Here is a 26528-nt window from a genome sequence, read left to right as displayed (position 1 = left end):
TAAATCACACTCAGCACAGTTTTATCGGTACCAGGGCTGCTACCAGTGGGGGAATCTGCAAAGAATTCACAGTTTTAACAGGGGTGACAGGTTGACAAGCAATTCAGGAATACATTTTCAAACTGAATACGCACAGACAGAACACGGCTGCTTCTGTAAAGATGCAGTGTGCCACCAATGACTGACACCCTGAAAGCTCCTGCCTTGACAGAGAAAGCACAACTCTTGTCGTGCTGTTATCCAGCAAGGAAATGTACTACTGACCATCTCTGTAAAATAATGTGGTTGTTCCTGGGCAACTAATTCAAAGGGGAAAAGATAAAAAATAAACCCATCAGAAACACAACTGCTTTTTGAAGGAACAGTGCAGAGTTGGCACTCCAAATCCTCTTTTCATTACTAGCTGTGTTGTACTTGATCTGTGTAAAGAACGAGGTTTCAGTTCTTCATGCTGCTTATCACTGCTTCTCATCTTTATAAACAACTTAATTAAAGGAAAAAAAAAAAAAACCACCACGATGCTATCAACTATGTGCCAGGGATGATTCCAAGTATCTTACATCTTTCCAGGATATCAGATTCAATAATCTTCCACCTTTTGGGAAGAAATAACTGTGACTGATAGCTTTAAGAGTTTATATGAAAAAAAAAAAAAAGCATTCCCAAGATAAAAGTGCTGTGCAACATATTACTGTGCAAGCCAAACACTCACTCCTGAGCTGACATAAGACACAAGAACAGGGACAGCTACCTTAGGAGATTCAAGCAACTCTTCCCTTGACAAAGATACAGGATCTGTTTAATGAATCACTCCAGTACTGATTCTCTCAACTTTGCAGCAGCAATTACTGCCAAAAAAGACAATTCTAGCAGAAGTTAATATTAATAAAGAACAGTATAAATATGAGGAAAGCTTACTAAGAACAAACAAAGATACTCAAGGAAAAGCTGCAATGTTTGCAGCCATCACGGAGGTCCCTGAAGAACTTCTCTCTCATATTTAGAGCAAATGTACAGTACCTAAATATTTCAGAAACAACAAAATGCCAGTACAGAGAGTAGAATATAAGATATATTAAGCAGTAGAAGGTGAAATGCTACAAGAATGAGGACATTGTTTATTATTTTCTAAATTTTATTTGTAGGGGACTCTACTGACTGGAAATACACCACTCCACACTCCTTCCCTCCATTCCAGCACTGTCACTATCAGCTGCTCTAGAGGACAGGATACTAAAAGATGAAACCTTTACAATGACTCACTATCTCTTCTCCTTCAACAACTCCACCACCATAACTCTGCCAAAATGCACCCAGGGAACTCTTTGTTTTTATGGGACAGTTGGGTTTTCACCACCTCCCTTTAGATTTGACCCAATGGGAGATGCAATAACCTTACAACCTTATATACACCTCCCTTAGCAAAAAGCTCTGAAGACACTGTCTACAGAGCTTGAAAAAGCTGGTTTTGTCACAGGGGCTACCTGCAGGAAGAGAAATTTAAAGTAGCCTAGGAGTGAAAATGGGACTTCGTGCCAGGGAATTCTGTGGAAAAGCATTAAAGGACTATAAAATGTAATTAGTCTAAGAGGATTTCCAGAACTTTGGTTGAATGCTTACTCACAGGACCGAATGAGTGCGTCTTAACCTGAACACAAATTTTGCCACCTCAAAGAAAAAATCCCCAGAATCAGTGTATTCTGCCTTCAAAACAATGCCAATGAATACTAAAGCTATAGAATAAAGTAGGAGAGAAACCAATTTGTGTAATACCTGAGAATACTGGATGATCACTTTGTAAAAGAATCGAGGTTGAGCTGGTACACGGACATCTCAGCTCTGCATCCCCTCGTTTCACAGAATCACAGGATGGTTTGGGTTGGAGGGGACGTTAAAGCTCATCTTGCTCCACCCCCTGCCATGGGCAGGAACACCTTCCACTACCCCAGGTTGCTCCAAGCCTTGTCCAACCTGAACACATTTCCAACTTGTTCAACTACCGCAGAAGCCAACAACAACACTGTTGGCCCTGGACCCATATTTTGACTCAGGTCCCTTCCCTGCACCTTTAAATGACTTAGAGGCCCTACATTTAAACCATTACTTCTTGGAGAAAAGACAAGTCTAGTCTGTGTCTGCTTCATGTTCCCATTGTCTGTTCATGTTTTCCAGTTCACTTGCTCCAAGTGGAACACCTAAGGGAGAAGAGAACCAAGAGGCAGCTGGAGCCTTGCCTTCAAATCCCCCCACCTGAGCCTGGAACTCTTGAGTTCCCCATGTCAGAGCACTGACAGTGTCCAAAATCCTTAGCCTGTTCTCCTAAGATGAGTAACCATATTCTTTGTTTCCCAAACTATTCTTACAGCTTGCTGCAGCTCCCCAGAGCCCCCCATTTAACCCACTTTCCCAGATATATGAGAGCAATGGGAACAGGTTGCAAGCTAATTCTTGAAAAAGAGTCTGCATGCTTTCCAGATTTCCAACAGTATCCCAGCAGGTTAAATTCCATTAACACAAATCCAAAACAAATAGTGCTTTAACTGCAAGTCTTAGCAAAATACTTGCCATGGTTTTTTTCAGAGTCAGTGTCAAATTGCAGTGCCCAAAAACACGCCCAGTTCCTTGCCACAGCCACACTCTCGAGCAACAGGACGAGCTGCTGGCTGGAATTCCTCGTGAGCTCCCCAGCCCTAATGCCCAGCTGGCTCCTTCCAAACTGCAGAGAACATGTTTGACTCCACAGCCCTGCCCTGAAGTGACAGGAAAACAAGGCACTGGATGACTATTTTCTCCTCTAGATGAAATAAACACCAAGCCATTGAGACCTGTCAAAAGAATGTGATTGCTAGTTTGAGCTCCAGATAGTAGTTTGTAGATAAGTGGACTTGGCAAGCTTTGCCTTCCACTCATTTGGGAGCCAACAAATCTTGGAGCAATCAAACATGCGGCTTTTTCTCTCTTTGTTATATCCCAGGAGGTTTTTTTCCCTCTTGTAAGAACATTATACTCACTATACTCCTCCAAAGTAAAAATCCCAGCAAGTTCTAGATGACCACACTTACAAACAACTCAAAACAGGTGTAACAGAGTGGACTCCTTCCTAACTCCTTCTACCAGGACCTTGTGTTATCTCAGAGCTTGCTGAAGTGCTCTGCAAGGACTTTTTGATGCAGCCTGAGCACCTTCAGCTCCTACAACTTGAGCAGCCACAGGCCCTGCTTTAAATAAGCAAGACATTGCTGAGGAACCCCAGCCACCAGGTGACTCAGGAAACAAGTCCCTCCTTAAGAGTTCATGAATATCCTACAGCAAAAATGTCCAAAAATAATTACAATTAGAATGAACATTATCAACATTTCATTTCCAGGCATTTTAACAACAGTAACAGGTTAACCCCAATGCTTTAACTTAGCTGGTTACATTCTGGCCATGATCTCGAATACATTTCCAAGACAGATGTTTCTACACAATATTAAATTAAATGCTAGTCACCACCTTAAATCATTTTCAAACATGCTATTAAATGTTTCTTTTAGTAACAGCTGCCTTTGGCTGAAAAGACCACTCAAACGTAACACAGTGCCACTTAAATGTGGACGTTCCTCTTGACTAAGAGGTGCTGTTGCTGTGCCTGAATGCTGGTTAAGGCAGTAGAGGTTCAACTGCCCTATGAAGTCTTTATACAACATAAAAGGTTGGTCAGTATTTGGAACACAATTACAACAGTATGTTTTAGACAGTATTTAAAATTTATTTATCCATGATTTTTCCTTCTTTGAGTTGACTTTCATAACAGCCCCTGCTGCATAGAAGGGCTGCTCCAGGGGATTCCAAAGTCACTGCAAAAAACAAGGTTGAGCAGCTTCTGCTTCCTCACATGCTGAAGTGTAACACATCCAAGAAACACTAAATCATGGCAAATCCTCTTTCACTCCAGAAAAGTCAGTCCTTACCCCAGCAGTAAATTACCAATGAAATCTAATTTTTCTAACTTGAAATACACTAAATAAATGCATAGTTCATTAAAATTAAAAAAAAAAAAAAAAGTTAAAGCTCCTCTAGAAAATCAAATCTAATTATTTGCTCAAAAAAAAAAAAAAAGAAAAGGGAATAAAAGGAAAATAAAAGAAATTCAGACACAACTTATTAGCAACTCACTTAGTTTAACTCGGTGTTATTACACCCCCCCAGAATCACAGCCTGGTCTGCAAGTGTCATGCTCTATTATACCCAACATATGTTCAGTCCCAGAACTTGGCTCCACAATGCAGCAGCAGATGCTCCACAGCAACACAAGGGAGTTTGTTTTGCACATCAGGACTCATTCCAACCTCAAATTGCTAAGGGCAGATATAAATCCCGAATTTACTGTTTCTCCGAAAAGATTTTAGTATTAATTATTAACAATGTTTACAAGAACATATTTTTTCCTCTGAAAGTCAAAAGCAATCCAGCAGTAGATTACCTGCTGGGTCTGTGCTCATAAGTGTAACTGAAGGCACAGATGTGCACTACTGAACTTGGGAAAAAACCTGTCATGCTCTCTAAACTTTCTATTTAAATAATTTTAGACAAGTAATTATAGTTCCTTTCAGGACTAAATCTTTTACTGGTCTCACAACCTAACTGCCAATGTTGACATTTTGTTAATCTGTCCAGCACAGCCAGCTCCCCCTTCCAAAACTATCTTTGCCATGACTGTGTGGTTGAGTTTGCAGACAACATGAATAATATAGATGATATATATTTTTTCCTAACATAAAACTTTCCACAGAGTTATGAGACTACTGCATTATATATATATGATTCTCCATGCAACAGAAGACACAGAAGTTATATTAACAGTATGCATTATTCAGCCCCAATATGTGAATTTTACTGTCCACACAGCATATTTGAATTCTTGACTACTCATTCATATTACAATAATATTTCACTGTCACAGACTGGTTTGACTGGGAAGGGACCTTAAAGCTCTCCTCATTCCACCCCCTGCCATGGGCAGGGACACCTTCCACTAGCCCAGGTTGCTCCAAGCCCCATCCAACCTGGTCTTGGACACTTCCAGGGATTCAGGAGCAGCCACAGCTTCTCTGGGCAACCTGTGCCAGGGCCTCCCCACCCTCACAGGGAAAGATATTTAGACCCAAGGATCCAATGCTTTATGGACTAAATATCATACACAATTTGCCAACAGTGTATCCACAGATAAAGAACAGTCTAAAAAACCCAAAGTTACACCTTATAGATCTATATTCCTGTGCAGGACCAGAGTGAATTGTCTGAAGCAGCTGCACAGCCTGGAAGTCTCTTTCTCTTTGATGTGTTTCAACTTGCTTTACTAGAGCAGGGAAAGCTGCAGTAAACTAGAAGCCCTGCTTATTTTGCCATCTTTATGAAGATACTCACCTTCCTGCTCCCAGCAAACCAGCTTTTGCAACTCACTAACCTACTTCTGTCACAGCCTCAATATTCTGTCCTAGCTTATTCCCTAATACAGGATTTTATTCCTATTAAAATATCCCTATTTTCCACCCAACACACGAAATATCTCAAAACTTCTCTAGGACCTCTGAAAGGCAGGTAGGGAGGTAGTCAAACCAAAGACAGATCGAGTTAAGTGCCAGCTGATCTGGGTAAGATCTTGCATGTACTGCTTTAATACTCACCCCTCTGCACCTCGGCCTCACTAAACCTGTCCCATGTTTCATCACATCCCAATGACTGCAAAATCTTCATGACCTAAGAGATCTTATTTCTGCCCATCAGTAAACAACCACAGAGCACTCCAGGGCCCAAAAAAAACATAACAAATAAAACAATATGCATAAAGAGACAACATCACCTGGTCCTCCACTGTACCTTAGGATCAGAATCTTTGTATGGATTAACTGCTGACAGGAATACCAACAGGCTCCATACAGAGCAATTTTCCCAGAGAAACTGGAACTGTGTACCACACCTACCCAAAGGAACCAGAATAGGGGTCACAGATATTAACTGCTATGACAGGACAAGGGGGAATGGCTTCCCACTGCCAGAGGGCAGGGTTAGATGGGAAGGAATTCCTCTCTGTGAGGGTGGGGAGGCCCTGGCACAGGTTGCCCAGAGAAGCTGTGGCTGCCTCTGGATCCCTGGAAGTGTCCAAGGCCAGACTGGACAGGGCTTGGAGCAACCTGGGCTAGTGGAAGGTGTCCCTGCCCATGGCAGGGGGTGGAATGAGATGAGCTTTAAGGTCCCTTTGAACCCAAATCATTCTGGGATTGTATGGAATGAGCACAGACACTGTAAAACCAAAGAGATTTGATTTCAGGAGCTGACCTACAGTTTCTCTTACCTGCATAATGCCTGTAGTTGCCTTCTGCTCTGTTCCAGGAAAGAAGGCAACAGTAAGCAGACCTTGCAATTCAAATCACAGCTATGTTAGCTCTCCAAATCTCCTAATCACTATCTGAAAAACAGGGTGACAAAGCTCCCTCAATAAGGACAGCTTTGCAGCTTCCCAGGCATATTAAATGTTTATGCACCTGCACTGCCTGGGCAACTGTTTTGAAGAAGTTTTGGTGCTGCTACCAAGGCTCAAAAAAATAAAAAAGAAAAAAACCCAAGAAATGAAATTTTATCTTTCTGCCAAGATAAAAGGCAGTTATGCAAATATTTCATTAATACCAAGGAATCATTCACTAGTTTTCACACAAAAAGAGGCAAGAAAGTTTAAGAACTTTGTTTTTACCAATTAAATCGGTAACATTTTGCTAAACAAAACTAATGATGCAGAAATACACAGCAATAGCAACTCATGAGTGTAAAAGGAATCTTTAGGAGAAAAAAAAAATCTTTACGATCCTCAGACTTCAGGATTTTTTGCCATTTTAAATAAGAGAAGAGCACTGAAATAATCTTTGTTTTTAAAGCATGTTAAAGAGTCAAAATATTTCAGCTATAACTCAATGCCTGGCAATCATCAAATAGAGCCAAACCACTGTTAAGAATTCACCTTCTCTGACACCCCAGTCACTTACAACCAAACTACCTGGGAGATTTCAGAATGAAATAAATGTGTTCTTCATGACCAATTAGAAAAGTTTCCTACTGTTTTTAAGTAAATGACCGACGCAGAAAAGACTGTTTCTGCTCACTTTACTTTTCACTGATGTGCAATTTTCCTCCCCTTTTCTGCAGCATATTTGGCGACAGCTCCTTTCTCCAATTCCCTTTATCCACCCCCTTCGCTTTTTCACACTGCAACTGTTGAGACACATACAAGCACCCCAAGAAAAACCCTAAAACCAAACAAAAAGAAAAAAAAAAAGGTTTTATGAGAAGTAGCAGACTTTTGTGAAAAATACAACACGACCATGATGGGGTCTATCCTTGCAACTTGGGGGCCAACACCATCTTTCTTGGCTTTCCAGATAATTCTCCATTTCTCCTCTACCCAGAACTTTTCACGCACTCCCAAGTTTGACGGTTACTGCCTGGGGTTGTGAAAGTCTGTACCTACAGCCCTTCAACTTAACCTTTGCAGCAGCACAGCACACTAACCATTCGCCAGGTATCAAAGTACCTTCCCTGAAAGCTCAACACCTTAGGACAGAAGCACTTTTGGACAGCAGTAAGAAATGCCACAGGATTACAAAGTGGTCCCCATAAACCTTAAGTACAAGGAAAATAAAAACGTCCATCTTCAGGTCTTAAGGCAGCTCCCAACATAAATTATCTGACTTGTCCACTGTTTATTCTGCTGGATGAACAAGCACAGCATCCCTTTCGGTCCTCCTGGACTATTCTACTGCCTTCCTCTTCCGCAGCAAGAGCCTGAATAAAGCAGCACTGCAGTGACAGCAGCGTGGTCCTTCTGGCTTCCACTGAAGCCTGAGGAGTCCTGCACGTAGCAGAAGTGATTTATCTTGATAGATTTACTGCAGGCAGAGAAGGCCCCTCACAGGGAGGGCACACAGCTGAAAAAACGAGTGACGATGCTGCGTTTTCTGCTCCAGTTCCTTTTCCACAGCATTTTCGTGGGAGTCAGTCGTCAATAAAAGCCTAATTCTGAAGAGCACAATCTGCTTCCTTCACATCCCACCTACGGGACAGTTGTTCTGCTCACAAACGAAGAAGGGATTTTTTCAAGACCTTCACAGTGAGGCAGAGTATTTCAAGCAGAAGGAATCGGATGTGAGCGAGCCCGGATGTTGTGGTGGTTGCCCAGACTGCTCCACAAGAGATGCTATAAATCACCTCTGCCTTTGACAGTTCACCCTACACGGTTTGTCATGTTGCAACGAAGTGTTCTGAAAGGAGGTGACAGAAAAATGAAAACCTGAATTCTATACACGAGACTGACATGTACAGCTGGTCTACTTTCTCAGTGCCATCACGGAAACTTTACACATTTTAATTCATTCTTTACAGTAACATGCAATCAGTAACCACCAGGTTACTGGTGATCCAAACAGCTTATGTTTGATCATCAAATCTACTAATTTTGATAAGGAGATGCCCGTTTAATAATCTAAAAAAAGCTTATTTCAAATGAACTACTAGTCACCCTCACTAGTCACCTTCACAGCCTCACCCTGAAATGGAACTACTGACTCACAGGCAAAAAAAACCAAAAAAAAAAACAGCCTTGCTAAAATTCCTTTTCTCTAAAGTTATACAAGATCCAAAGAAGCCTGACACAAAAATACCATTCCAACCTTTTGCCTCATAACAAAAACTTGTGATACTGCTCTAAAACATATGAAAATGTTACGTGATGGCACCGAACACCAATAAAGCAAATGTATGCTTGTGACAAACAATAATCCTGTTTTGAAGACCTGAAACCCCCAAATTGTTGTATTTCCACCCACTAAGTATTGGCCTCTCCATCAGCACACAATCATCAGGTGACACAACTAATTAATGTTAAGCTTTTTGTCCTCTCTGCCCTCAGTCACCATGTTTTGTCAGGGGCAGGACAGCGGGTACATGTTCAATCTCTGGAAGGAGCTTTTTTGAATCCCATAAACACCTTTCTGTTAAGAAGTTCAGAGAGTTGCCACTTAACTTTTACAAGTAAATAAACATTTATAGCATCTAAGGACTTCTTTGTCCAATTCCCACACACGCAACAAAACATATCTCTAGTTCATGGACACAAAAATCCTCAAGATCTGTTAGGGACTCCTCAATTTTGTCCATTTTTAATGCTGGCAGTTACACGCCCACACCAAAACACCATACTTGTGGCCAAATCTCCCTGAAGACACAAAAGCCTCTAAAATTTATCAGGAGCTAACAAAATTTAAAGCTACAAAACCGATAATTTTTCTGACGTAACTCCTGCATAACATTTCATGAAATAATTACTGCACCAACCTGACGAATTTGAGAGCAGAATGACAGAATCAGTTTTAGAAAAACGTCCTATGACAGAGGGGGAGGAGAGGTGGCGTGGGGGCAATTATAAAAAAAAAGTTACCTCTACCCTTATTCAGACATTCCTACACACCAAGGAAAGGTCAGCACTCAAACACAGCCAGTGTTTTCTGGAGTATATGCAGAAGTAATTTCTTTAATCCAATTAGTAAGCACAGTTAGAAGGGAGGAAGGCTGGGTCAAGCACACCTTACAATTTCTGTGTAAAAGGCTCAGCTTTCTGCACCCGTTACGAAACTGCTACAGGTAAATAACACACTTTGCAAAAGTTTCAAGAAAGGAAAATTAAAATACTATCTCTGCTCTTTGCAGTGGGCAGGTATTTCTGTAAATCTGGTGTTTGCCCTCACCAGTGAGACTCCTGCTGCCTGCAGGACGGCTGTGCTGGAACTACGAAACAAGACCAACAAACTGAACTTTTAAACAAGAGTGTCAAAGGGATATGGAGCTAAAAAAAAAAAAAAAAAAAAGACTAATCAAGAATATGCATAAAGAGACCTGACTCGGCATGACTGCACATCAGTACCAGTGTTGCTGGTTTTATCTTCTTCCAGTGGCCAAAAAGAGACTTCTAACACCACAAATACAGCAATGGTCTTCAAAAACACAGTGTTACACCAATACCCTGACAACCTATGATGGATTGCAGTGTCGGAAATTTTGTTCAATATGAGAATGTTTTGTTGAATCTGTCCCTCTTTTTCTTTTTTTTTTTTTGTTTGTTTTAATATTCAGTACACACATACCTAAACACCAATTTATAGTAATCCGTTCAGTTTTCACCACAATTAAAACAGGCAGCTGGGTTGGATAGGACACAAGTCAGGAAAAACCCAGCATGGTTTAATAAACTATGTAGCTTCTTTATGTAAGGAGCATTAAGATTATTGTTACACACAAAGAATTTCTCCCAGACATAAATAAAACCTGCCTAATGGCCAAAGTAATGTTTCAAAAAGATTATTCAACCACCTTTAAAGCTTCAAACAGGTGCTCTGATGTTCATTAGAAAGTCTGCATTTGTTTCAGTATTGGTATATGTTTCTGTATTTCAAAGGTTATACAATTATTTTGGCATCTGTACTCTTCTTGAATTGGGAATTATGCGTATTTTTACAACAGGGTTGTTCGTCTCTGCTTTAGAAGTTTCTCACAGCTAGAAATCTATCCACAGCATAAAAAAGCATGTTGTGCAGAAGGACAAATCTCTTTTTTATGTGTAATAATTTTTTATTATATTACACATCATGATTTACATCACCTATCTCCAGGATCTACTGCAAATGAAATTACACTTGCCAGAGTGTGAGATTACTACAAGGTAAAAGAGGCTTCCCACTCTACAGAATACACTTTGAAGAAATATATAATATTTAATCTCCCACTCTGACATCAGCTCATCAGCCACCAAACAGGATTTCTTGCTTTTAGTAACTTTTGTCAGCCATCAGCACGTTAAAAACACCTCAACAATGTCAAAAACAAAGTATGTTAAAAACTGCCAGAGGGCAGGGTTAGATGGGATATTGGGAAGGAATTCCTGGCCGTGAGGGTGGGGAGGCCCTGGCACAGGTTGCCCAGAGAAGCTGTGGCTGCCCCTGGATCCCTGGAAGTGTCCAAGGCCAGGTTGGACGGAGCTTGGAGCAACCTGGGAGGTGTCCCTGCCCATGGCAGGGGTGGAATGAGATGTTCCTTGAGGTCTCTTCCCTTCCAAACCATTCTGGGATTCTGTGATCTTGGGATCTTCCTATTAATCTGATAAAAGCACTGGAAGGAAGCACCAGAGCCACCTGAGCTTAGCAATAATTTGCTGTAAATACTTTTCTGCTGAATTTAGCAGGAAATATCAGGGATTCGAGGCTGTGCCAGTAAAACACCAGCACAGGGCTGGAAGAGGAGGATCTAACAGATGCTCCAGGTAGGTGAGAGTGCTGAGCTGGGTCCATCATTCCCTGGGCCATCCATGGGCTTCTGCTGATACAGCAGCAACGTGGAAAGGCAACATAGCCTATAGAAAGGACAGCACAAGGCCTTCCCAAGCTCCTGGCAACCCAAGGAGCAAGGATAGTTTTGAAGCCACCCCAACTGGAGCAACTTCAATGGTTTTCATCTGGGAATTGACACAACGTGGGGTTACACAACCCTGCGTTGGGAAACTGGGCCCAACCACCCGGGAGCCTCTTTCCACTCCCCTGCACTCCCAAAAGTGATCCTTGCAGGGAACATCAACAGCCTGGTTACTCCTGCAAATGCCTCCAATGATTAGAGGAGCAGCCCAAGCAAGTTATCCCTCAGCACAGCCAAGGGGAGAAATCAGATTACGGCCCCGCAAACTCCCTACGCTCAGCACAGAAGATTAAAAAGAATAAATAAGTTTAAAAAACAAACAAACAGTGCTTGGCATGAAGGTATAGGAGGTAATACAAAGCCTGGTAAGAGACAAATTCTGTTTTAAAGTCAAATATGCCTCACTTTCAACAAATATTGTCTTTTAGAAGCATGAAAACAAGTGGCAGGAGAGAATAGGAGGTGGAGTGAGCCCCAGCAGACCTGAGATGGTGCAGAGCACCAGAAAACCCTCTGGTTCTCAGGAAGAGGATGGAAAATACACCAATTTATCACCTATGAACAAATAATAAATGTCATTATGAGCACAAAATAAGAAATACGGGTGTGAATCTCTGGCATTCCAGTAATACAGGTGTGAACCTCTGGCATTCCAGTACTGAGGGCACATAAAGGGGCACAGGGGCATCCTGGGCACCCTGAGGGATCCCTGGATCCCTGTCAAGGGAGCACCTTTGGGCTGGATAAAGGGACACAGGCACATCCCAGAGATTCTGTGAGGGATCCTGGGATCCCTAACGGACACAGGCACATCCCGGGGACCCTGTGAGGAATCCCCTGGATCCCTAAGGGAAACAGGCACACTCCGGGGACGCTGAGAGGGATCACTGGATCCCTAAGATACACAGGCATATCCTGTGGACCTGCGAGGGATCCCTGGATCCTTGTCAGGGAGCACCCGGGGGGTGGATAAAGCGACACCGGCACATCCTGGGGACTCTGCGAGACATCCCTGGATCTCCCCTAAGGGATCCCTGGAGATGCCTCAGCCCGGTCGGGGACACGGCGGTGCTGATGTTACTCTCCGCAGCGCCGGTGCCGACTTACACGAGCGCATCCCTCCCTCTGTCGCGACACGGGCCCGCGCCACGAGGGGACGGTGGCGTTGGGAGAACCGGGGGGAAGCTCGGAGGCCCCTCTCGGAGCCGGCGCCAGCCGAGTCCACCCGCGGAGGCCGCGCTTACCGTCGGAGCCGGGTCAGTGCCGGGTCAGAGCCGGGTCGGTGCGGGGTCAGTCCCGGGCCCCTGGGCCGCCGCCGCCGCTCCCGGTCCCCTCACGGCCCCTCTCGGTCCCCGCCCGCCTCCACGTCGCCGGTGCGGCCCCGCTGCGCGTGCGCGGAGCGCGCCCGGGGGCTCCCGCGGGGCACGACGGGAGTTGTAGTGCGGGAGGGGGCGGGCGCGGAATCCCCGAACCGGGAGCGGGGCGTGACCCCAAAGCGTGAGGGGGGAGCTGAGACCCTCTGACCCCTCGGGTGAGACCCCCCTGCAGAGCTGCCTCCTGTTCCCTGGGGAACAACAGCACATGGACGTGGAGCTTCTGGAGCCAGTCCAGAGGAGGCCACGGAGATGCTCCGAGGGCTGGAGCCCCTCTGCTCTGGAGCCAGGCTGGGAGAGCTGGGGGGGTTCAGCTGCAGAAGAGAAGGATCCAGGGAGAGCTGAGAGCCCCTTCCAGTGCCTAAAGGGGCTCCAGGAGAGCTGGAGAGGGACTTGGAACAGGAGATGGAGGGACAGGACAAGGGGGAATGGCTTCCCCTTGGCAGAGGGCAGGGTTAGATGGGATATTGGGCAGGAATTGCTGTCTGTGAGGGTGGTGAGGCCCTGGCACAGGTTTCCCAGAGGAACTGTGTCTGCCCCTGGATCCCTGGAAGTGTTGAAGTGCAGGTTGGACAGGGCTTGGACACCTTCCACCTGTTCTAGTGGAAGGTGTCCCTGCCCATGGCAGAGGGCGGAACAAGACGGGCTTTAAGGTCCCTTCTGACCTAAACCATTCTGGGATTCTATTCTGTGACTCTATTCTGTGATTCTATGACATGCTCTGCAGACCAAGGCTGGTATTCTCTGAGCAGAGCACGATGCAGGTGTGAGCAGAGACCTGCTGGGCAGGTAGGACAGGGGAGCAGCAGCAGCAGCAGACCTGCCTGGCCTGGGATTTGGGTGCAGGACTTGTCCCACTAACCACCTCCCCTCGTGGAAAGGTCCTTCCCTGCATTACAGTCCAATTCCATAGCCTCTGCCTCCCCTTCCATGCCCGTGCAGGCTCCTGAGTGAGTCACAGGGTGGCCCATGGCAGGGGGGGTGGAATGAGATGGTCTTTAAGGTTCCTTCCAACCCAAGCCAGTCTGGGATTCATTCTGTGATTCTCTGCTCTGCATCTCACCTTTTTAGTCAGAGGGACACAAGGTAGCTCTGGAAAGTGGGACTAAGAGCTGGTGGGACAGATGGAAGGTTGAATTACCGGGCACAGCCTTGCCCTCACACTGCTTTAGGTCATTGCTTCTGCCTCTGGTAACCTCCGTCTCTGAGGTGCTTTTTGTGCCACCAGTGGCTGGTTCCAAAGGTACCTGTTCATTCCCTAGAAATGAAGCCCTTCCCAATGTAGCCCTGAGCAGAGTCCCACATTCCACATGGTGTGTGATTCCCAATATCCATCCGGGCTCTTACACGTACCCGTAACCGGGCTGTGCATGCAAACAGCACAGGTGGGGTGTGACCACTGTGCAAACATTGCCACCTTACCGCAAGAATCCTGGCGTGGGGTTGGCCCTCATGTCCACACAGTGCTTGATCAGAATGAAGGTGGTGCAATAAGGGTTGTGCAGGATCAACAGAGCAGCTGTAAAGCGCTGTGTGCACAGAAAAGGAGCTGTGAAACAATCCCCACGCCAAGAAGGAGAATCGCTGCATCTGCCTGTGTATGAACACATCTATTCACGATGTTTCAGATAGTTTATGTTTCAGTGCCCCACCTCTGGAAGTGCCCAAGGCCAGGCTGGATGGGTCTTGGAGCAATCTGGTCTAGTGGAAGGTGTCCCTGTCCATGGCAAGGGAACTGGACCACACGATAATTAAGGTCCCTTCCAACCCAATCTAGTCCATGATTCTAAAACAACAGTGAAAGAAGAATGCAGTGCTGTCACCTAAAAGCATTCCTAAAGCAAGAGAGTCACTGTGGCAAACATGGCCTTCCAGACCATTTCAATTAAATTACTGCAGTCAGGTTCACTGAAACACAAAAATAATGGCAATCTGCTAAAACCAAAATATGATTTGGTTCAGTGAGCATGTTCTAGCAATCAGAAAACTTCACAAGGAAGATAATCCCTTCTTTTATGTCCTGGGAAGTTTAATGAAACAGAATTAGTTCTTACTAAAGGAGATTTAGTTAACCTAAGTGTAAATTAAATTTCTCTTCATTTCCTTCACCTGCAGCCTCTGAAAGGACTGTTCTTTCAACAATAATGTTCTGCATTGTACAGAGATCAAGAAGGAATGACTCTGAGGATTGAACTTCAGCAGCAAGTCCAACAGCTCCCCAGAATCCCAGATGGGCCATGATTGCTACATCTGGGTAATAACAGCATATTACGTTAATATCATTACATCAGAATTTAACTGTGTTCTGTGAACACATCTCAATAAAGATCACTTTGCAGTGAATTTATTATCAGTTTAGACATCCTTAGCAGCTGTTCATGTTACACTTAACCTGCCAGAATTTTCTTTCCTTTCAGAATCAGGCCCATCAAAATAACCTGCAACATCAAATTTTATTTAAGAATTTTTTTGCATACACTTGCAGGTTTTTTTTAAACATGAATTTCAGTTGACTTCTTGGCATCCAGCTACCTGTGCACCACAGGAAGGCACCACATCACATTTAAGCCTTCCCATTAAAAAAAAAAACCCTTGAAATTAGTTGATTTGAATTATGGTTTTTCAAATATTTATTTATTTATTGATCCTTCCTCAACAGTATTTAAATAAAGCCAGGTGGTTTTAATTATGAGAGTCTTAGGACTGGATTTACAGAAGTACTTTGGTCCCTAAAGATGCCAACTCTGCAATTTTCTAAAAGTCTGCAGCGTAAATTAAGCTGCTGCTTGGTCTAGAAAATGCTGGCAGATGTCCACTGCCATCGTCAGATACCTAAACCTTTTTAAATCTTGTTTTCAGTGAGTAACAAAAATATGGGAATTTTCTCACTTAAATTCACTTGCTATATATTATTCTCATGTGAGGATTTCCTTAATTTCTGTCTACTTGTTTTCCTTAAACAAGGCTTTGTGAACTTCTTTGCATCCCAGATGATATCCTCCACTCCTGCCCAGTCTCAGGCAGTTCCTTTGCTTTCACATGATTTCTTTTTTTTTTTACTATTCACAACACAACAGGATTATTGACCTATTCTTGGAAAAGAATAGGAACAGAAGAGTTATAACACAAATCTCCTGCCAGAGCTTCCAGTGGAGTGCCTCACTGAGGTAAGTTTTGTGATGTGGATCACTCATTTCAGGGTTTACCTGCAGCTAGTAGAAGTACTGGAACAGGATTCCAGAAAGCATAAACACGTAGTTTCACTTGCATTATCTGCCTCTTTTGGTTTTTGCATTTTTTTTTCAGTAGGCCTGGTGTTTAAATACAGTGCTGACACAAAGCTGGAAGCCCAGTGCAGCCTGCAGTCTAATTTACTATGCCCTTTATTTTCCATGTTATTGTTTGATGCACTTCCTTGTGTAATAATATCCTAAATAATTCAAAATAATTAATTACGTACACTTTATAAATTGACTGCCTAGATTTACAGATTAAAGGAGCCCCAGTACAGCTCTTGCTCTGCTTTTCGTTGTGCTCACATCTACTAGAGGTGGACACACTCTAAACTTCTGGCCTGTTTGTGAGGTGCCCAACACAGTAAAACAGCGGCTGGGGTTACCTGGGACAGGAAGCACAAGGGAAGGGACAACCTTTTCAGCAATGCTCAGGATACCAGGACACATGTGCCTGTTCAGCTGCTCAGCTGTAGCTTGGACTCTGCACTGCTGAGGCCCCTCCAGTGCTGGGGCAGTTCTGGGACCCTCAGACAAGAGAGACCTGAAAGGGCTGGAGCGTGTGCAGGGAAGGGAACGGAGCTGGGGAAGGGTCTGGAGCAGCAGGAGCGTCTGAGGGAGCTGGGGGGGCTCATCCTGGAGAAAAGGAGGCTCAGGGGGGACCTTCTGGCTCTGCAACCCCCTGACAGGAGAGGGGAGCCAGAGGGGGATCGGGCTCTGCTGCCAGGGAACAAGGGACAGGGTGAGAGGAAACGGCCTCAAGCTGTGCCAGGGGAGGGTCAGGTTGGACATCAGGAGGAATTTATTTATGGAAAGGGTGGTCAGGCATGGGAAGGCGCTGCCCAGGGAGGTGGTGGATCCCCATCCCTGGAGGTGTCCAAGGAACGACTGGATGTGGCGCTCAGAGCTCTGGGCTGGACGACAAGCTGGGGGTCAGGCACAAGACTCGATGGTCTTGGAGGGCTTTTTTAATCATGATTCCATGATTCAGTGATTCACTGATCTAGGAGGAAGCTGTATCTGCGACACACTGATCCTGTGGGGGATTATGTTCCAAGGATGAGGCAAGAGCTGATTAAACAGCAATTCCAAATTCACTTTTGAACAGACTCGCTCATTAAGGGAGAGCAAACAGCACTAAGCAACATCTTACAAGGAGTTTTCTGTGACTCAGCTCATTACAGAAGCAATGGCTGTAGCTACCAGGGCCTGATATCCATCAGTGGATGCTGCAGATGGATTCACACAAGGCCTGACCAAATCGGGCAGTGGTAGGAAATGATGCACCTCACCAGAGGCATTGGGTGGGCATAATTAATTATCTGGTAGGAGAAATCACAGTCACAAGCACAACACTGGACCACAGTGACACAGACTGCCTGTATAAAAAGGTGTACCTTTTTAGGCATGTCTTGGGTAGGATTTTAGGGAAATTAAACCATAAATAGCAATCCGAAACTGCTGGAGTGGTTTTGGTTTCGAATCTTTCAAAGAGTGCTCTGGTTTGGCAGAGAGGGGAAAGCAGGAATTATCAGTTTTATTCTTTACTAAGCAGAGGGACACTCAAAACACTTCATAGTTGGGACTCAAGTCAGCAGCAGAATCCATCTTTCCAGGAGGAGGCAAAGCTGGACTTGCCCAGTTCACTTTATCATGAAGTCATGGAGTTTTAAGACCTCCTTCTGCCTGGGGCCTGTCTACAGGTTTTCAAAGATTTTAGATGTTTATCACCCAGATGCCCAAGAACAATTGTATGAAGCGACTTATATTTAAAGAAAATCCTCGTTTATTATAGTTAAAATTCCACAAACATGTTAAAGAGGTTTTAGTTGTTTCGTTTTTTTAAAGCCGGAACTGCACCATTTTAAATCACCACAACAGAAGATAAAGCAATAATTTCTTCTGCATCATGCCTCTGCTGCTCCTCTTCAGGAAACAAACAAACAAAAAGACATAGTATTTAAAGGACAATAATTAATAGAAGTATCACATCAAGAGTTTCTGTTTTAGTGAGCTAAGCAAATTTTGCATATAGCACAACTCCTCTACCTCATCCACAGATTTGGCATGAAAAATATAAATCCCCTATAGTTTAAACAAGAGCTTCTGTTGCCACAATGCAATCCACAGTCCTTTAGTGAGGTCAAGAACAGACACAGCTTTTAAGGTGAAAGCCTCAAGTATTCCACTAGCACTTAGTGAAATTAAGATGCTAAGATAAATTTACCTTCCATAGATAAGGTTTATTCATAAGTTATTTAACCTAAACTCTAACCACACTAAATAGATGGTAGATGAAAAGTAGTTCCAGCGAGAAAAATACAATAACTTCAGCTTTCAAATATTTTAAACTAATAACAAACTAGATGCCATTTTAGTGGCAAAACAGACTCTCTCCTGCAAGCAATAAAGGTTTTTATTCAGCTAAATTGTGCAAAGAAAAAGGTCTCAGACAGCGAGAAATATCAGCAGTTCATATTGGACACAGGGGAATAAAATCCTTAGGAATTAACTCCTCTAATCCGTTTTCTTGTCATAAGCTCCTGTGGATCTCTTTGCAGCAATTCCATTTGCAATGCTGTTGCTTTCAAACTGCAAATAAAAGACAGTGCCATTAGTGAATGTCAAAAAGAGGACTTCACACCCAAACAGCTGGAGACGAAAATGGGTTTTGGGGGCAAGGCCAGTGAAGATCTATGAAGAAATCTGCAGCAAGAACCAAAAGTGGTGGTGTCTGTGCAGATTTGCAAATAATAATTCCTTCAGAGGGAAGAGGGGAAATGAGAGCAGAGACAATATTCACAAGTCTTTTAATTTTAACAGAAGAAATAAATAATAAATGCACAATTTACATGCAATAAACATCTTTCCCCATTATGAGTGGCAGAGCTGGCTGAAGAAAGGGTTTTAGTTTTTTTTAATTCTGCTCCATCTGGTGCGATTTACCAAATATTTGACTTTTTCCCTTCTCTGAAAGAATAGCCAGTCCTCAAAAAAGCATAAATTAATTGAGCTGTTTCAGGAAACAAGAGCAATTCCTATCTCTCCAAGACCAGGAGCTGTCTTGAAGCCACTATTTCTAGCTGGCTCAGTACTGGCAAGTCCTGTCCATAAGAAAATCTCCCCAAAAAGGTCTGTAAAAACACTCAAATATTTACCCTTCTGTGGTGCCCACCCTGAACTACCCCTGAGTTTCCCTGGTTAGCTAAGTGAATTAATCTTACTTTATAGCTTCCAGATTCATACTCCAGGCCTCTTTTCGCGGCTGAAGGCGCTGGAGGATCCCCAGAGCTGCCTCCTTGTCCTTGTTTTGTGCCTGTGGGATCTTCCACAGCTTTCTTGGGCCACACACGTTTGATGAAGGGGGCGATCACGGGGTAGATGTACGGCTCCAGGAATTTCTTGTAGACCCAGAGGAGGACAGGAATGACAATGCAGGGAATGCACACCATGGCTGCCCTTTGCCCTGTGACAAAGGTGGTGAGGGGGAAAAAACCAGCTGAGAATGAGAATGTTGTATGTCATGATCCAAGAAAACATATTAAATAAAGGCTGTAGTTGATATGAGGACATAGAGTCTTCTTTAATTATAAATTAGCTGTGAAAGTTTCAGAAATGCTGTGTGTTTCAACAGTACAAAATCCTCAAGAAGGGGAACATTCTTCACATTTTAACAAAAAACCCCAGTAATTTGTTACTAATTCATCAATCCTACAGCTGCAACTCAGAAAGACTAATTCAGAAAATGAGAGTTTTTGCTAAAACCACGCAAAAACAGTTTAAGCAGCAAGATATTAGCCCAGTTCTTGCTGTAGGAAAGAGTCCAAAGGGTTTGTTTTTCTTAATCTTTTTTTAATTAAAGGGAAATTAAACAGCAGCACTCCAATTCATCCAATGGTCTGCTACCACTGAAGGGCTACCACTGCTACCACACTGGGAGAAGGAAGAAAATCCCAGGGAGGATTCGAGAGAAACAGAATATGGGTTATTTCCTTCCTCCTGCCCCAGAGGAATCCCTTGATCCCACACCAATCCCATACAATTAACTATTAGAAAATGAACCATCCCCTCTCTCTGTAACCCACAGAGAAGTCCTCAAAATTGGCAGCCTGGAGTCTGTGCTAAAAAAAAAAAAAAGGCAGAAAACCAAAGCAGAGGGGCAGAGAGGTACGACTGGGAGAGGAAGCAGTTAAGTGGGATTAGAGCTGTCCCTGCCAGTGCTGACGAGCAATACATTAGACACACTCTGCTGCTACAGAGCTTTGCCCTTCACATTCCTCCTTTCTAGGCTGCTGACATCTCACTCCTCGCATTAAGAAGCAAAACAAAAGCTTTCCAAGATGGAGAATGAACAGGCAGATGTGGATGCTTCGCTGGACGAAAGTTTTAAGCTATCCTAAAGATTTTAAGCCCCGTGAAAAAAAAGAATATCGATTTCCAGTTGACTACTTCCAAGTTCTGTTCTGGCTGCTTCAAATATAGTTTAAATCTGCTCTCTGAAGTCTAGGAGGAATCTTAAGTTGAGACAACATGACTCAGGTACTCTCTTCACCAGAACTTCCTAGACACTAAATTTCCAGCAAGATGTTGAGGATTCATCCAGCTGCTGAATAAAGTGGCTGGAGGGAACACGCCAGGATACAGAATTATCACAGGACCATAGAATACTTCAGGTTGGAAGGGATTTTAAGGATCATCTCGTTCCACCCCCTGCCATGGGCAGGGACACCTTCCACTAGACCAGGTTATTCCAACCTGCCCTTGGACACTTCCAGGGATCCAGGGGCAGCCACAGCTTCCCTGGGCAGCCTGTGCCAGGGTCTCACCACGCTCACAGCCAGGTATCCTTTCCCAGTATCCCATCTAACCCTGCTTGCTGGCAGTGTGGGAAGCCATTCCCCCTTTTCCTGTCACTCCCATGCCCTGTCCCGAGGAAACAGCATGTGTTGTGTTTTGTCTCTGCAGCTGCTTCGTGCCAAGATTCCAGGCCAAACAACCACCCTTACCTGTGCCAGGGTCACGAGTGACCCTCTGGAGCCACCGGTCCCAACAGGGGGGATCACCGTCCTGATGGATTCCTGCTGTCACTTGGTGATGCCCTGTCACCTGGTGAGCAAGAAAAATACGTTAAAATAAAAAAAAAAATAAAAAAAAAATAAAGGAAAAAAGGAAAGTAGGGAGGAAAAAAAAAAAAAGAAAAAAGAAAAGGTCAGCTTTTAACAGGTTATTTCTCTGCGACAGGAGGTTTCGCTCCTCAGTGTGAGCCCCCGCACGCCGCGGGCACAGGGAACGCCGTGACAGGGAAACCTCAGGGCGGTGGGGCCTTGCTCCCAGCGGATGCGGAGGCTGGAAAGGGCCACGCGGACAAAAAGCCCGTTTTCCCCCGTTTTCTCATAAAGGACGAGCCCGCCTGGAACGGCGAGTTATGCCAGGAGGCGTTCCCGTTCCGCCCTGCGGAGGACGTTCGGGCCGGTACACCCCGCGCGCTCGGGCACGGCCGGCCGTGCTGGAAGGGCGGGGGTGAGGTGGGATGCCGGGTTATCGGGATATATCAGGATATGTCGGGATACCGGGATCGCCTCCCGCGCCCCGCACTCACCGCGCCCGCACCGGAACGGCCCCGCGCTTCCGGGGCGCCGCTTCCGCCAATGGGAGGCGGCAGCGCGCGTCACGTGACCTTCAGCCCCGCCCCACCGGCTGCGTTAGAACCCCCCCCAGAATTCCAGGGGCAGGAACAGTGTCCCAAATTATCGCGGTGTGAGGGGGGAGTAACGGCGGTGCGGCATCGGCACCCACGCGGGAACAGGCGGACCGCCTTTAGATGGGATACTGGGAAGGAATTCCTCTCTGTGAGGGTGGTGAGGCCCTGGCACTGGTTGCCCAAGGCAACCCTGAATCCCTGGAATGTTCAAGGCCAGGCTGGATGGGCCTTGGAGCAACCTGGGCTAGTGGAAGGTGTCCCTGCCCATGGCAGGGGGTGGAACTGGATGAGCTTGAAGGTCCCTCCCAACCCAAACCATTCTGGGATTCTATGATTAGTGGCAATCCTCACAATTTGCTCTCTTTTGACAAAGAAGTGCTTGGAGCAACCTGGTCTACTGGAAGGTGTCCCTGCCCACAGCAGAGGGTTGGACTGCATAATATTAAGGTCCCTTCCAACCCAAACCAGTCTGTGATCCCATAATTCTCCCTGCATGTCCCACCGATCAGAACCCAGAGCACAGAAACACACACACAGAGTAATATCTTAAGCCTTCTTGTTTTATTTATGTACATCTGCCTGCGCAGATTTACTCCCGGGCCATGAGCTTCTGCTTCTTCAGCTTCTTCTGGGAGATCTGAAAAACAGACATGAAAACAGGAAAATGGTGAAATGAGAAAATGGTGAAATGTGAAAACCGTGAAATGAGAAAACGTCTTCCCAAAACACCCCACAAGTTAATTTGCAAGATCTTCTGGAAGCACTGAGAGCTGTTAGAAACTCCCTTAGTGATGATCCACTGATCACACCTGCATGCACACAGGAATCCCTATGCTGCTCACACTCTCTGAACTCAAATTTAATTTAAGTTTAATTGCACACACCCCACCTTCACCCAAGCAGTCAGGGAATACTGTGGTTATGAGAGGGAAGAACAAACCCCCTGCACAACTGAGAAAAAAAAAAAAGGTTCTTAGGGTTTTTAAGTGCTTAACGTTGTGTTAAAATCAAAAATGGGGCTGCTCAGAAACAACTGATTTTTTTTCATGGGAATTCCAAAGGTGTCCTAAGATAGTCATCACAGCAACCCCTCTGCTGAATGCTTGGCTCTCATGACGTGACGGACGAAAAGGCACACAGGGCCCTCCATACCTTTTTCTTCTGGGCCACTTCCTCCTCTGGCTTGGGCACGATCTGCTCCTTCTCGGTGAGGATCATCTCGATGTGGCACGGGGAGCTCATGTAGGGGTTGATCCTGCCGTGTGCCCGGTACGTGCGCCGGCGCATCTTGGGAGCCTTGTTCACCTGGATGTGCTCGATCACCAGGGAATCCACATCAAGGCCCTGCAGAGAAGTAAAACCTGTCACTCATTTTCATCTGCAAATCAACCGTCTCCGCAGCAAGAATGTGTTACTGTCCCAGTCACCACTGCTGGTGAATGAAGCTTGGCTGCAACAGGGAGCTGAGGGTTTTCCAAGGATCACTAAAGAAACACCCAAGCTTGTCAGTGTCATAGAGCTGAGGGTCTTCCAAGGATGCACCAACAAAACAGCCAAGCTTGGCTGTGTCACAGACCTGAGGATTTACCAATGGAACAGATGAGCGCAGTGGTGCATGGATCTGGGTATTTACCAAGGATTTGCCAACAGAACAGCCAAGCTCAGCAGTGTCCCAGAGCTGAAGATTTATGAAGGATTTACCAATGGAACACCCGAGCATGGCAGTGCCATGGATCTCAGGATTTACAAAGGACTGACCAATGGAACAGCCAAGCTTAGCAGCGCCCCAGAGCCAAAGATTTACAAAGGATTTAGCAACAGAACACCCGAGCATGGCAGTGCCACGGACCTGAGGATTTACAAAGTATTCACCAGTGAAACAGCCAAGCTTAGCAGTGTCAGGGAGCTGTGGATCCACCAAGGACTGACCAAGGAAACAGCCGGGCCTGGTGGTGCCATGGAGTTCCCTGTCCCTCCACAGGTCAGGGTTGCTGACAGGCAGCACAACAGGGACGCTCTGTGCTCAGTAACACCCACCTTGAGCTCAGCGTTGCTCTCTGCGTTCTTGAGCATGTGCAGCAGGAACTCCGCGCTCTTCTTAGGCCAGCGGCCCTGTGTCCAGCCCCACTGCTTGGCCTGGAATGAGAGGGCAACAGTGAACTTCTGCTTTTATCCCAGTACAATACAGTTCACCCATCAGGCACCACGAACTTGCCATAATCCTAGAATGGCTTGGGTTGGAAGGAACCTTAAAGACATCTCATCCCACCCCCTGCCATGGGCAAGGACACCTTCCACTAGACCAGGATGCTCCAAGCCACATCCAACCTGGCCTTCGACACTTCCAAAGATCCAGGGGCAGCCACAGCTTCTCTGGCCAACTTGTGCCAATGTGAAACTGGTCCCCTTATCCTGTTACTCCACACCTTATCCAAAGTCTCTCTCCAGCTCTCTTGGAACCCCCTTGAGGCACTGGAAGGGGCTCTAAGGTCTCCCCAGATCTCATCTGGGCACACCTCCCCCGTTTCCCTAGCATCTCACCTGGGCACACTCCCCCATTTCCCTGGGATCTCATCTAGGCCCACCCCCCCATTTCCCCAGGGATCTCACCAGGGCACAGTCCCCCGTTTCCCCAGGGAGCTCATTTGGGCACGATCCCCCGTTTCCCCAGGGATCTCACCTGGGCACAGTCCCCCGTTTCCCCAGGGATCTCACCTGGGCACAGTTCCCCGTCTCCCCCAGGGTCTCACCTGGGCACAGTCCCCCGTCTCCCCCAGGGTCTCACCTGGGCACAGTCCCCTGTTTCCCCAGGGATCTCACCTGGGCACAGTCCCCCATCTCCCCCAGGGTCTCATCTGGGCACAGTCCCCCATCTCCCCCAGGGTCTCACCTGGGCACAGTCCCCTGTTTCCCCAGGGTCTCACCTGGGCACAGTCCCCCGTCTCCCCCAGGGTCTCACCTGGGCACAGTCCCCCGTTTCCCCAGGGTCTCACCTGGGCACACCTACCGACGCCCCCGTTGTAGCGCCGGAAGGGGACACACTGCTTCTTCAGGGTGACATCCTTCAGGTACTTGGTGGCCTTGCGGATGTGCATTCCCTTGATGGCCTGTGCAGTTTCCCGGGTGTTCTACAACACAGAGCACACAAAGTTCCTCTTAACACATCTTTCCAGTGTAATCATGGATCCCAGACCCTTGTCCTTTGGCTACAAAGGAAGTACTCACAAAAAAAACCTCCTCAAACAATGAAGAATAATTAATAACACTTTTTTTTCTTTGCTATCTGCTTTTCTAACCCTTGGTGTAACTACCACTGCTGATTTTGTGGCTCCAGCACACTTTTACTGTTTTTTACCTAATGGCTAAATCCAACCAATGAAATTTCAACTTTTGTTAACAATGTAATTCCAGGCAATGCAATTTTCCTGTGAAGGAACTGCTAAGGGGACAGAAGAAAAGGCTTAGAACAAAAACTTAAGGATAACACCTCAGTGTTAAGATAGAACTTACTAACTGCAGAAGTCAGAGAGTAACTATAATCCTGATGGTAATACAAAGGCAAACCAAAGTGAAAACTTGGGATATTGGGAAGGAATTCTTGCCTATGAGGGTGGTGAGGCCCTAGCACAGGTTGCCCAGAGCAGCTGTGGCTGCCCCTGGATCCCTGGAAGTGTCCAAGGCCAGGTTGGATGGGGCTTGGAGCAACCTGGGACAGTAGAACGTGTCCCTGCCCATACCAGGGCATTGAAGAGAGATGACCCTTAAAATCCCAGTCCGGGGTTCTTTTAAAAAATAATATAAAAACTAACAAAACCAACATAAATTACAACTGAATTTGCACTTCCTGCTCACCACACACTCCTTACCTTGAAGTGCACCCGCAGGTTGGATCCCCGTGACTTGCACGCTGTGGGAGAGAAAAAAGACCAACTTTTGAAATCAAAACCTCAGCGGCTTCCCTGTGGTCCTACACGAACTCTCCCAAAACATCAACTCACATTTGGTGGGGTTCTCCGGGTCCAGGGAGTAGCGCACCATCTTGGGAGCTCAGCTGGAAAACACCGATTAAAACAAATTCACATTAAACCCGCAGCACACCGGCAAGAAGGGCGCGGACCGCTCGCTCTACCGGCGCGGCCGCTCAGGAATTTCGCTTTCTTTTCACGGTTACATCCAAAGGTGTCCTAAGAGAGTCATCACCGCAGCCATGGAGTCTCACAGGGAGTGCTGCTCCTCCCGCGCCCCCACAACCCCACCGGCCCCCTGCCTGCCCTCCCCCGCGCCATCCCCGGGAATACCGCGGGCGCGGGGCGCGTGGGACCGCTCCCGATGTGCGGGAGGGCGCTGGCGGGCGGGACGGGGAGGGATGGGCGAGGATGGCGGCAGATGGCAGCAGGCCCGGCCCGGCCATGGCTCCTCACCTCGGGATGGCGGCGACGGAGAGGGAGAGGTGGGGGCGGGGCGCGCCCGCAGCGCGTGCGCGATCTCGCGAGATTTCCGCCATGGCGGCGGGGCCGCGCCCTGAGGGGGAGGGAGGCGGGGCCCTTCTGTGGCGCGCGTTGTGAACAAAACCTGAGGCCGTTCTGGTTTATGGGCGTCCAGAGGAGGGCGACGGAGACGGGGAAGGGCCGTGAGGGGAAGTCGTGTGAGGAGCGGCTGAGGGCACTTGGGGTGTTCAGCTGGAGAAGAGGAGACTGAGGGGAGACGTCACTGCAGTTCCAACTTCCT

The 26528-nt window shown here is 46.2% G+C and overlaps 3 protein-coding genes and 2 non-coding genes across 9 annotated transcripts in view; all 5 read right to left on the bottom strand.

Moving 5' to 3' along the window:
* DYM (dymeclin) overlaps positions 1–12854 on the bottom strand; it is a 216500-nt gene extending 203646 nt beyond the window's left edge. For all 4 annotated transcript variants that reach the window (XM_032675766.1, XM_032675768.1, XM_032675767.1 and 1 more), the window contains exon 1: positions 12738–12854. The gene's annotated coding sequence lies outside the window, so the exon portion shown is untranslated. The remainder of the gene's footprint in view (positions 1–12737) is intronic.
* A 5008-nt stretch (positions 12855–17862) lies between these two features.
* On the bottom strand, positions 17863–21806 carry CZH18orf32 (chromosome Z C18orf32 homolog). 2 transcript variants are annotated; one of them, XM_032676576.1, is made up of 4 exons: positions 21699–21806; positions 21106–21205; positions 19324–19565; positions 17863–18691 (listed from the first exon to the last, which is right to left on the bottom strand). In XM_032676576.1, the coding sequence occupies exons 3-4, from the start codon at positions 19549–19551 to the stop codon at positions 18617–18619; spliced, it is 303 nt and encodes a 100-aa protein (XP_032532467.1). In that variant the 5' UTR covers positions 19552–19565; positions 21106–21205; positions 21699–21806; the 3' UTR covers positions 17863–18616. The 2 variants fall into 2 exon arrangements, with proteins under 2 accessions (XP_032532467.1, XP_032532469.1); XM_032676578.1 differs by having other exon boundaries at positions 21106–21209; positions 21656–21731.
* A 533-nt stretch (positions 21807–22339) lies between these two features.
* On the bottom strand, positions 22340–26304 carry LOC116780959 (60S ribosomal protein L17). The gene is made up of 7 exons (XM_032676387.1): positions 26222–26304; positions 25799–25851; positions 25667–25707; positions 24794–24928; positions 23838–23936; positions 22953–23144; positions 22340–22437 (listed from the first exon to the last, which is right to left on the bottom strand). The coding sequence occupies exons 2-7, from the start codon at positions 25836–25838 to the stop codon at positions 22390–22392; spliced, it is 555 nt and encodes a 184-aa protein (XP_032532278.1). The 5' UTR covers positions 25839–25851; positions 26222–26304; the 3' UTR covers positions 22340–22389.
* On the bottom strand, positions 22819–22887 carry LOC116781278. Its single transcript, XR_004354845.1, has one exon. It is a non-coding gene; the product is annotated as a small nucleolar RNA SNORD58 (small nucleolar RNA).
* Positions 25937–26005, bottom strand: LOC116781279. Its single transcript, XR_004354846.1, has one exon. It is a non-coding gene; the product is annotated as a small nucleolar RNA SNORD58 (small nucleolar RNA).
* Positions 26305–26528: the final 224 nt, after the last annotated feature.

Source organism: Chiroxiphia lanceolata, chromosome Z, assembly GCF_009829145.1.
Source record: "Chiroxiphia lanceolata isolate bChiLan1 chromosome Z, bChiLan1.pri, whole genome shotgun sequence".
Classification (NCBI taxonomy): Eukaryota; Metazoa; Chordata; class Aves; order Passeriformes; family Pipridae; genus Chiroxiphia; species Chiroxiphia lanceolata.
The sequence above is the reverse complement of the archived record's forward strand: the minus strand, read 5'-3'. Positions and strand labels throughout refer to the sequence as shown.

What these genes read in the sequence shown, in the direction of transcription:
- CZH18orf32 (XM_032676576.1), bottom strand. Translation starts at nt 19,551, where the DNA reads ATGGTGTGCATTCCCTGCATTGTCATTCCTGTCCTCCTCTGGGTCTAC. An exon ending in ATGAATCTGGAAGCTATAAA is followed by an intron (nt 18,692 to 19,323) that starts GTAAGATTAATT and finishes TTTTATTTGCAG; the next exon opens with TTTGAAAGCAACAGCATTGC.
- LOC116780959 (XM_032676387.1), bottom strand. Translation starts at nt 25,838, where the DNA reads ATGGTGCGCTACTCCCTGGACCCGGAGAACCCCACCAAAT. An exon ending in CCCGGAGAACCCCACCAAAT is followed by an intron (nt 25,708 to 25,798) that starts GTGAGTTGATGT and finishes TCTCTCCCACAG; the next exon opens with CGTGCAAGTCACGGGGATCC. An exon ending in AAGTGGCCCAGAAGAAAAAG is followed by an intron (nt 22,438 to 22,952) that starts GTATGGAGGGCC and finishes TCTGTTTTTCAG; the next exon opens with ATCTCCCAGAAGAAGCTGAA.